The sequence below is a fragment of the Urocitellus parryii genome, chromosome 4 (assembly GCF_045843805.1).
Source record: "Urocitellus parryii isolate mUroPar1 chromosome 4, mUroPar1.hap1, whole genome shotgun sequence".
Taxonomy (NCBI): Eukaryota; Metazoa; Chordata; class Mammalia; order Rodentia; family Sciuridae; genus Urocitellus; species Urocitellus parryii.
This window is the reverse complement of record NC_135534.1, coordinates 29,916,004-29,927,116: the sequence shown is the minus strand read 5'-3', so window position 1 is coordinate 29,927,116 and position 11,113 is coordinate 29,916,004. Positions and strand designations below refer to the sequence as shown.

Below are 11,113 nucleotides of genomic sequence, written 5' to 3'. Positions count from 1 at the left end.
CCACCTGTGGCTCCAGCACCATATGCCTCTGAATCACTTGGGAGCTTATCACTCGGGAGCTTATTAGAAATGCAAAATCTCAGACCCTACACCAGACCTACCGAATCAGAATCAGCGTTTCGACTAAGTCCCCGAGTGTGTGTCTGATGCATCTTAAAGTTTGAAAAGCACTGGTTGTATTCCACACTACTAAAAATAAACTACATATTTTCTCAGAAGCACTGGCTCTTTGTTCCAACTTTTTCTTTTCCTCCCTGAAGTGCACTTCTTTTGTAGTTGAGTAAAGAACTCAAGTTGAGGGTCTGGGGAGATGGCGAGCGCCTCATCCTCGGAAGATGTAGGGAAAAAAGAGGAGGCAAGGGGGAGAAACCCGAGCAGAGCGCAGAGCCAGGCCAGTGAGGAGGTCCCCGCGATGAGACGGCGGAGGCAGCGAGCAGCGAAAGGTCGGACCCTGCGGGGCCCCTTCCGCGGCCCCTTGGAGAGGGGACACCGGGCGGGACGCGGGCTGCGACGCGCAGCCCGGCGCTGGCAAAACTTCTGGGAGCCTGGCCGGAGGGGCGGGGGGCGGGCCGGCAGAGGGCGGGGCCGGCGCGAGGGGCGGGGTCAGCGCCGAGGCCGCGGGGGCAGCGACGGCGCCGGGCAGCGGGAGCGGCGGCCACGCCATGTGGCTGCTGGGGCCGCTGTGCCTGCTGCTGAGCAGCGCCGCGGGTGAGTGGGGGGCGCGCGGCGAAGTTGCCGCGGGGCGCGGGCCGGTGGCCGGGCGCGATCGCGTCGTCTCCCCGCGCGCGGGCCGTGGCTGCGGGCGTGGGTGTGCGCGGAGGGCGGACCCCGGCGCCGAGCTGGCCGGGACCCCGCCGAGGGGCCGCGCGGGGTGCGCGCGGTGCTATTGTGTGGGCGAGCGCGCCGGGTGGCGTGTGTCGCTGTACGCGGGCGGGGCTTTGTGTGCAGCCCCGCGCGGGGAGCCCGGCGGCCGCCCGGATTGGGCGTAGCTCGAGTGTGTCTGTGAGTGTGTTGTGTGTGTTGGGGAGCGGAGGAGGGGAGGGGAAGGGAGAACTCTGCCCTGATCGCGTCTTCCCAGACGCCCGGGCACTCGGTGCCGTGCTGCCCTCCCCAGGGCCTCTCCCGGAGTCTCCGGCGTGGACCGGTGCCTCAGTCTCCCCACTTGCACCGCGCGCGGGCCATCGCCGCTTCCTCCCTCTCCTCCCTGGGACCGGGTTTGGTTTGGGCAGAGTGAGATGAAGCAGGGCCGGACCTGGGAATTATTAGCTCTCTCCACTCACCCTGGGAACCCGACCTTGATTTAAGTCGTTTGTCCCCGGGGCTCTGGCCTGTGTATCCTGAGGGCCGGGAGAGCAGCGAGCCTCCTTTCCTCCCAGATAGCGTGCTGTTCCCAGGAACTTTTCTGCTGATGTGGGCACGCTCCGAATTCCAGCTTGGAGCCCTTCCTCCTCAGCCCCTGCCCGCCTGCCTCAGCTGTCAGCAGCCCCTCCTCGGTGCCCCGCCCCGCTTTTGCCCCCCCCCCCATGTTTATTTCGGGGCAGCTGATGCCCAGAAAGTGGGTGATAGGGCCCAGGAGTTTTCTTAAGCAGAAAGCTGCTCGTCCAGCATTTGTACCATACTCATCTCTAATTTGTGTGATTTTTACCAAATGCTTCTAGCAACTTGCCTGTTGAGATGTGTCTGGTGATGTGCTGGTTGGGGGAAGACACTCTATTCTGAGCTGTCCCTTGGAGATGTAAGTGCTTTGAAGGGAAGTCTGCGCCTTTCCTAGCAGTCCTGGGCTCTGACCATCATCAGAATCTGCTGGGCAGCCCTCGAACCCCCGCCCCACACCTATGACATCATCCCCACTCCTCTGAGACTCCATTTAGACATCTGCGGGTTTATTCCACTTCCAGTGAGGGGCTGGACCTGCTGTGGCTGCTGTGGGTTAAAACCAGATTTGGGTCAAGGTGCCGTGTTTTCCCCGAGCTATTGGCCACTTTGAGGAAAGAGTTCTGAGGGGTGTTGGGCATCTGCCAGCAGGTGTGAATTATTTGGAGGCCCATTTCCAGGGCAGACCCATTTCCAGGGCATCTCAGATATGAAGACAGGCCTGGAGTCATATACTTGATTCTCACAGTTGAGGCGTATCCCTTGATAATACCGAAGGACAGTCTGGACTCTCCTGTGTGTATAGCTAGTGGGTCAGTGGACACTGTTATTTGTTGCGTCTCCAGTTGGTACTGGGTTGCTTGAGTTGAATCTATGTCTCTAGAAAACATTGGGAAGGTAATTGTGTCCCTCCCTAGCAGCAATGATTATGTAGTATGTGTGTACATATAGCACAGAGCTAAAATAAATAAAATAGTCGTAGTGGGAGGGTACTAGGGGGAGGGAAGGAACAGCCCAACTGTCCCCTGGTGGAGGTTGTCCATTATCTGTGGGCTCTGCATTACCTGTGTGGTTGCTGTTTTACAGGAAACGTCTAGGTGGGTTGGAGTGTGCATTTTTCATTTTACATTAAGCATCATCTTTTAAACATGAGTTCCATTTTGACCCACATGTTGCCAGAAGCAGGGCTGGTCATTTTTCCCAGTGTTGGGGTTCATAGCCAGACCAGACACCCTAACCTATCCCATACATACCCTATACTTCAGTGCTCTTCTGAGAATTTGATAAAACAAGAGAGATTGTAAAAGCCAGACTTTGGATTTTTGCCTCCTTTTGAGAGTCTGTAAAAAGAAAGTTGAGGTCAAAGTTGAGCCCCAGTCTGAGCCCTGGGTCTTTGTGAGGCTGGAAGGCCACATGCATTCCAGAAGCAATTGAGAACCCTTTGTTGTTCAGGAACCTTCTCAGACGCTTTCATCCTCTGTGTGTGTGTGTGTGTGTGTGTATGTGTGTGTTTGTTTCTTCCTTTGTTTTAATTGTTTGTGTTAGGGAAATGAAACATTGATTTCGGTTATTATATTTTAATGTATCCTGCTAGAGAGCTCAGCCCCAGTCACAGTGTCTGATGTCCAGTTTTCCTGCATGTGTGTGGACTTGGTGGGTTTAAGTGTGTGCCTCGAGCCATTTCTGATGGTGGCCATGCCAGATGGATGGGCGGCCTCCTCCTGGGTGACCTTTGCCGAGTCTCCCTGACATTCCCCTTCTGTCAGTGAAAAGGCTCCCTTTCCCCCCTCTGTGTGCTCCTGGGAGTGTGGGTATTGACCTTTTCTCCTGGAAAGAGCTGCTTCATGGCATGAGGGGTCATTTTGATTTATTTTTTAATTAGCTAAGTAGTTACAAGGCCCAGCACAGCCCAACCCGGGGTAGATGAGACCGTGCACCCAGAGTACAAATAAACACACCTTGCTGCTTTTCATCTTCAAAGAGGTGTGACGGGGCCTTCCTAGTGGGGTGTGAGGTGTTTTTTCCTGATAGCCCACTGGGCCATTTGCTGTGCCATAGGCTGGGGGAGGGACAGGGATGTGAGTAGGAGAGGGTGGGGTGGTAAAATTCTGGGTCCTGGATCAGGATAAGTTGACAGTGGGCTTGTATTGTCACCTTCCCAAAACATCTTAAGAGACTTTGAGGCATCAGGAATATTTATAGTGAAATGATTTCACTGGAAAGTCCTGACCTTTATCACTTTGCCTGTTTGTGTGTGGGCAAGGGAGAAAAGGGAACCCAGTATTTTTGGTGCATCTCCTGTGTGTGAGAAGCTCTGCTTGCCACCATAAACACACTGTCTTGTTGAGTTTTTGCACTGAGGTCACGTAGCAGGACTATCTATGTTTGATGGTTCGGGAGCAATCAATAATTCCCAGAGCACCACGGGAAGGTGAGTGCTGAGTTAGATTTTAACTCCTCTGGCTTCTCTGGGCCCCACCTGGTCTTTCCCCACCATTCCCAAGATTCCAGTATTGGTGCTGCTGGCCTGGTCTTCCAGAGATCTTTATGAATTAACATGGTCCTCATCGTCCTCCCAAATCTGGTCATTTTGAGGTCGCTGCTCTGAACACATTCGACTGAGGCCTAAGCTTTCTCCGGAGGACATGTTGCCATGCATGGCAAGTACATAAAATAAATCTCAGTCCTTGAGTCATGTTGGAACTTGGTCAGAATAACTGAGGGCTCTCTTCTGTGTCCCTGGTTGGAAAGCCTGGAGGAAAGACACTGCACGCCAGGTCCCCTTGCTGGACCGCAGTGGTGCTTACATAGGGGGTCATTTTTATTCATCCAACTCTCTATTGGTATTTCTCCGTTTGTTATATGTTTATGACATTTTATACATAAATATCAAAGATAACTATATGCCATGGAAGCATCTTAGAGCAACGGAACTGTTTTTAGCTATGGGAAAGCTCCAGGGACAAATGTATTTTTGGTTTTCATCAAGTTTCTCTCTCTCTCTCTCTCTCTCTCTCTCGCTCTCTCTCTCTGTGAACTGTGTTGGAGCTGTCTGAGCCATTCTAACTGTAGTTCGATTTATTTATTTATTTAGTTTTATTTTTGGTCAGTGCCTTTACCTGACACCCAGGGAGATTATTTTTTAAGAAATGGTGGCTCCTGCGTGTGTGTGCACTCCCCTTTCTTCCCTTGGATTCAAAAGAATCTACTCACTTGGGTCCTGGGGAGTATCCTTAAATGAGCGTGTTTAGGAAATCAGCCAGATATTGAAGATGGTGCTTGATGCTTGATGTGGAATTTGCTTACCAGAAGTGGACTCCTGGGGTAAGGTAGCTGCTCAGTCCGAGGGACAGCAAATTTTCTTTTGAGGTAGGATTGTTGGATTTGTTTCGATGGTGGCAGGAGCTGGGAGGTGGGTTCGTCTAGTGTGGGGTTTTTCAGCCTTGGAACTGCTGACATTTAGGACTACAGAGCTCCTGCTGTGGGGCCAGCCTGGGCATTGTAGGATTTCCTTCAGCATCACTGGTTCTAGATGCCAATAGCAGTCCCTCTTCCCTGCAGTTTTGACCACCAAGATTGTCCCCAGACATTGCCATCTCACCCCTGGTTGAGAATCCCTCATATGGTGGGGGCAAGCCTCCTTGCTATTCTTTGCTGCCTTCCTTAAAACTGCCTTCTGAGTGCAGTGGGTCATCAGAGCGCTCTACTCCCAAGGGGCCATGGGGCCTCTGCTTTGTTTCTGCAGCCACACAAGTTCAGGGTGAAAACACATTCTTAACCTAGAAATGCCCTCAGCACCCACCCTCCGTTCTTCCTTTTACTGTAGTGAAACTTCTGGAATTTTTGCCTGCAGTTTGGTTCCCTTGAGAGAGACATGTGCTGGGAAAGAGGTAACAGGCAGGTGGCCACTGCCATCCGAAGCCACCTGGTGGGGCCTGGGGCCAGAAAAGAACAAGCTACCTCCGAGTTTGCCTGGGGAGTTGGAGTGTTGAAATCTTTCCCCGGGAAGTTCCCGGGTCCACAGAGTAGTGATTGTTCTTTCCCTCCGGATTCCTCCTCCAGGCCATCAGAAGGCTATAGGAGGCCGGGGGTTCTGCAGGTGGTGGGGAAAGTCTTGTTCTCTCCCAGTCTTCCTTGAGTCTTTTCCCCTTCCTTTTCTCTTCTCTGCCGCCTTCATCTTTGGGCATGAATTTGCAGGACCCAGAGGGGGACATTGGGCTTCATGGGAAGAGGGGAACATGGTCTCAGTTCAGGTGCCTTTGCCTCTTTCCAAAAGCCTACTCTGAAAAGGAGCTCTGGCTTCCCAAACATGTGGTTATCATTATCCTTTTTGTCTTTGAGTAACTAGAAAGTTCTTTTTTTTTGGGGGGGGGGCAGTTACTGGTTGATTGATCTTGGGGGTACTGGACCTCTGAGCCACATTCCCAGCCTGGCTTTGTCTTATCTTTAGAGGCAGGGTCTCACTGAGTTGCTGAGTGCTTTGTTGTTGCAGGCTGGCTTTGAACTCCTGCCTCAGCCTCTGGAGCCGCTGGGATTACAGGCATGTGCCACCAGGCCTGGCTGAAAATTCTTCTTAAACCCTCTTGCTTCTGGTGTGATACCAGCTCTGCCCCACCCAGGCCCTGTGTTGTGCTCTAGAAGTGCAAACCTGTGCAGAACCTGATCTTTGCCCTGGAAGAACCCAGTGATCCACTGATGGGTGTGAGATTGTTTACTGGCTTTTATGGTTCTCTGGGGATTGTAGAGGTGCTCCCCACCCCCTCCACCCGTGAACCTTGAGGGAATTTCTAAATGTGAGAATCTTGGGGACTTTGGTGGGCACAGAGCTACGCAGATGTCACAATTCCCGGCACATATGGACCCCCGGTGTTTGCAGATTTTCAGTCCATACATCATTTTTTGAACAGGTTCCAGAGCTGATAACATAGGTCCTAGCTGGCTGCTTTAACTTTCCAGATAAAATGTCCAGGTATGGGTGTTGGCGTTCTGAAAGTCTTCTGACTTGAGACTTCTGAGATTTGAGTAATTTCTTCTGTGGCATGTGGACCACAGCCTTCTTTAACTTATGGTCAGACATGTTATGTATGTATGTATACAGTCATCACCCATTATCTTTGAGAATTGGTTGCAGGATCTGCCTTGGATACCCAAATCCACTGATGCTCACGGTCCCTTGTGTAAAGTGTTAACGGTATTTGAATAGAATCTAGGTGGTTATCCCATATACTTTAAATCATCTCTACATGACTCTATGATATCTAACACAGTGTAAATGCTATGTATAAACACTATGTTGTTTCGGGAAAAATGACAAGAAAAGTCTGTATATGTACAGTACAGATGAAATTTTTTCCCCAATAATTTTGATCTGTGGTTGGTTGAATCCACAGGTGTGGACCCTGCAGGTAGATACAGAAGGATGACCTAGTTTTACACACACACACACACACACACACACACACACACACACAAGCTCTTACCTCTCTTAGTGCAGATCCCACTAGATTGTGCACTTCTTGGGGCCTGGGATCCTGTGTTCAATGTATGTGTCACATTTCTCGCTTCTCAGTGAAGGTTTGCTCTGTTTGGCAGAGTGCCAAGCACTGTACAGGTATTATTTTGTTGTAATCTTCTCAAATTAAAAACACCACCAAAATAGTACACTGAGTACCTGCTCATTATACAGAATTGAAACAAAACAGAAGAAAGGATGATAAAATATTACAAATCTTCCTTTCTCTTCCTTTTACACTTCTCTCCTCTTTCATCCATCCATCTATCTATCTATCTATCTATCTATCTATCTATCTATCTATCTGTCTATCTATCTCACTGTCTCACTTCAGCCTTCAGATGGATGGATGTGTAAATACACATGCACATTGAGGGACATAATTCAATCAGCTCATACCTGTCCACAGTGGTAGTTTTTTTTTTCAACTGAACTGTTGTATTTTATCAGTTGTTCCTTGAGCCACATGGCTCGGTCACCTGCCCCTGTTTTTCAGATGTCTCTGTTACTCCAGAGCGCTTAGCAGTTTCTCACCTTTGCTTGTTCTGCTTGGCTCATGCATGGTGCACCTTCTGTCTCTATCTCGTGCGTGTTTCTGAGGCAGGAATAGCAGTGGTACAGCGTCGCTCTTTGTATCTTTCTCTTTTAGGTCTCTTACAGTGCTTGGCTCCTGCTTTTCGAGAAGAGGTGGAGTTGTACTCATCCAGTCATAGATATTTACTTCACTATTATCAAGTTGACCATTTTCCTACAAAATGATTTTTCATTTCCATGCCGTATTTAAGCATCATCCTTAAATAGACATTCTAAACAGCAGTGTGTGTCCAGCCAGGGCAGCCAAACAATGTTCCCAACTTGACAGAAGTGATAACACAGAAATGGATGTGACCAGGTCCACCCAAGCCCCACCAGTGACCAGTAACTCAGCTTCCTCCTGTCCTGTGCTGGCAGAAGTTGCTGTTGGCCATTAGGCCCATCTGGATGTGGGTGATGTTAATATCAAAGGTGAGTCTTCTTAGCTGTATTTCTTTTAGCTTTTCTGTATCTACCCATTCTTTGGAAAGCAGCTTTGATAACATCTTTCTGGGATATGTAGTTTACTCAACTGGTCAAGTGCTCTGCCATCTTACAGAGGAGGAAACTAAGAGGTGAAGGCATTTCCCCCAAGCCCTCAGCAAGTTCCAGTGGCTGCGTAGTTGGTGTTTGCGTCTGCACAACCTGAAATCTGTGCTTTTAACCGCTGGCTCTGTTCCTTTGTTGTTTCTTGTTTGTTAGAAGAGGAAGCGTATTGTCTGGGTTGTTCTAGAGAATTCCATCATTGGATACTACTGTCGTATTGATGTATTGAGTGAGATGCAATGATCTGTTAGAGAGCCATTGGAGTGGGGGGGGATCCAAAATTGGCTTTATTCCGGTGGTCTATCTTTGGTAGGTTGAGAATGGTTTTCTGCCATTCCCCCTGTGTGGAGAACTTATCCTTATGAGCATTTAAATTGGCCTTTGCAGAGGCTTGATTTATTAAAAGAAACAGTAACATCAATAAACCAATTATTTAGCACCACAAGAATTGCCTTTGAATATATTAATGATGGAGAGAATTTTCTTCCCCTTTCATGGAAATATTTCGTTGGAATGAGCAATCGACATGGATAGGCAGAACCAACATCATCAAAATGGTGATATTACCAAAAGTTCTCTATAAGTTCAATGCAATGCCAATCAAAATCCCAACAGCATTTCTTGTAGAAATAGATAAAAGAATCATGAAATTCATATGGAATAATAAAAGACCCAGAATAGCAAAAACAATGCTAAGCAGGAAGTGTGAATCAGGCGGTATAGCGATTCCAGACTTCAAACTATACTACAGAGCAATAGTTACAAAAACAGCATGGTACTGGTACCAAAACAGGCGGGTGGACCAATGGTAAGAATAGAGGACACAGTAACCAATCCACAAAACTACAACTATCTTATATTTGATAAAGGGGCTAAAAGCATGCAATGGAGGAAGGATAGCATCTTCAACAAATGGTGCTGGGAAAACTGGAAATCCATTTGCATCAAAAAGAAGCTGAATCCCTATCTCTCGCCATGCACAAAAGTTAACTCAAAATGGATCAAGGAGCTTGATATTAAATCAGAGACACAGCATCTGATAGAAAAAAAGTTGGTTATGATCTACATACTGTGGGATCGGGCCCCAAATTCCTCAATAGGACACCCATAGCGCAAGAGTTAACAACTAGAATCAACAAATGGGACTTACTCAAACTAAAAAGTTTTTTCTCAGCAAAAGAAACAATAAGAGAGATAAACAGGGAGCCTACATCCTGGGAACAAATCTTTACTCCACACACTTCAGATAGAGCCCTAATAACCAGAATATACAAAGAACTCAAAAAATTAGACAATAAGATTACAAATAACCCAATCAATAAATGGGCCAAGGACCTGAACAGACACTTCTCAGAGGAGGACATGCAATCAATCAATAAGTACATGAAAAAATGCTCACCATCTGGAATGAGCAATCGAAAGCCATCTATTGGTAGTCAGTGTGTTTCTCAAAGAGTACTGGGTGCCATAGAGAAGGACCCACTGTTTCCAAAGTCTAGAAATAGATTTTTAAAGCAAAACTAAGAGTGCGGATGATAATGCCTCCTATAAAAAGAGAAATTTAAAAATCTTTCAAAAAAATTCCCTTCTGACCCTGAGCTGAGGCTGGAATGGGGTAAGTTTTTGCCATCTGATGAAAGGTGTTGGGGCAGGCAAGCATTTCAGGCAGAGCTTGAAGAAGATGCAGGGCTTCACGTCCTGTCTTGATCCCTCAAAGCAGAGAGCTCTTGTGGGCAGTGGTGCCTGGTGGGGAAGTATTACTCCTCATCTAGCAAGTGTCGTTCACCCTGGGCACACTGGAGTGAACCCCAGAATTTCTCCAGAGAACTGGGAACTAGACTCTCCTTTTCGTTGAGTCATTGTGATCTCAGGAGAATAACCGGTGATAATGTGGGCGCATTTGCTGGCACCCAAGTCCAAGTGTGATTTTTGACAGGCAGCACAGTGTGCAGACGGGGCTGTCTCCTTCCTGGAGACCGGCCACAAAGACGGAGAGCAGCCACTTAGCTTACTCTGGAACAGGCCTTTGGCATCCGGGAGCCAGAGGGATGTGGAGTTTATGAATAACTTGATTTAGAAGACTCGCAAACCTGCGGTGCCAGCGCTCCAGGTGGCAGTGGGACACTAGTGTGTGTGTGTTGGCACAGAGAAACGAAAGCACAAAGCGTGTTTTAATTTTATTGAGTTAAAAATCCCTGCTCCTTATTACAAGGCCCAGGGTGGTTGTCGTTGGGGGCGTCCGAAGCGCCTGGTCTTTGATGGCATCGCTGGAGCGTTTCCCTTCAGCCTTAGCCTTGAATCAGAGCGGTGTTCTCTGGGAGTCGTTACACTAATTGGAAATGGCTGAAAAATGAGCCCTGGTCACACTTGAAATTCCATCGTTAGAGAAGCCTCATGATGGTTTGGAAAGTTCTAAATTTAACTTTTTTTTTTTTTTTTTTAACTATAAGATGAGGGAGTTTGGGGAAGATGGAAGAGTGATTAACAACACAGGGTTTTCATTTCGACTGAAGCCATAAAAATGGTTGCTGCTCAGGAAGAGAAACCAGAAGAAAACTGCATAAGGGATTCCAAAAACACATGTATAAACACATGATCATAAGTTTGATTAAAAAGTATGATAGTGGCCAGGTGCAGTGGGTAGCTCATGCCTGTCATCCCAGCAGCTCAGAAGGCTGGGGCAGGAGGATCACGAGTTCAAAGCCAGCCTCAGCAAAAAGCGAGGTGCTAAGCAACTCCGTGAGACCTGTCTCTAAGTAAAGTACAAAATAGGCCTGGGGATGTGGCTTTGGGGATGTGGCTTCGTGGTCAAGTGCCCCTGAGTTCAATCCCCCATCCAAAAAAAAAAAAAAAAAATATGATACTAACTTGTGAGCCCAGCTGGCAGGGAATGAACTAGAACTGCTACAAATTGATGCTAAGTGCTGTCAAAGGGATAACACTGTAAACAATGATTTTTGCCTGTGGAACATTCTGTGTCAGTTAAAGAGGGAACTCATCCTGCAGACGTGACTGAGAGACTACAACCATTGGTGGCGCCCGCGGAAGGCAGCAGTGATGTGGTAGGATAAAGATCTGGAGTTTTCCAAATGCATTTATGCATTTTTC

General features: G+C 48.1%; 1 protein-coding gene across 2 annotated transcripts in view; it reads left to right on the top strand.

Annotated features, from left to right (window-relative positions):
* Positions 1-633: 633 nt before the first annotated feature.
* Positions 634-11,113, top strand: part of Ldlrad3 (low density lipoprotein receptor class A domain containing 3) — a 230,532-nt gene continuing 220,052 nt past the window's right edge. For both annotated transcript variants that reach the window (XM_026404577.2, XM_077797474.1), the window contains exon 1: positions 634-708. In XM_026404577.2, coding sequence (XP_026260362.1) covers positions 663-708 — 46 coding nt within the window. In that variant the 5' untranslated portion in view covers positions 634-662. The remainder of the gene's footprint in view (positions 709-11,113) is intronic.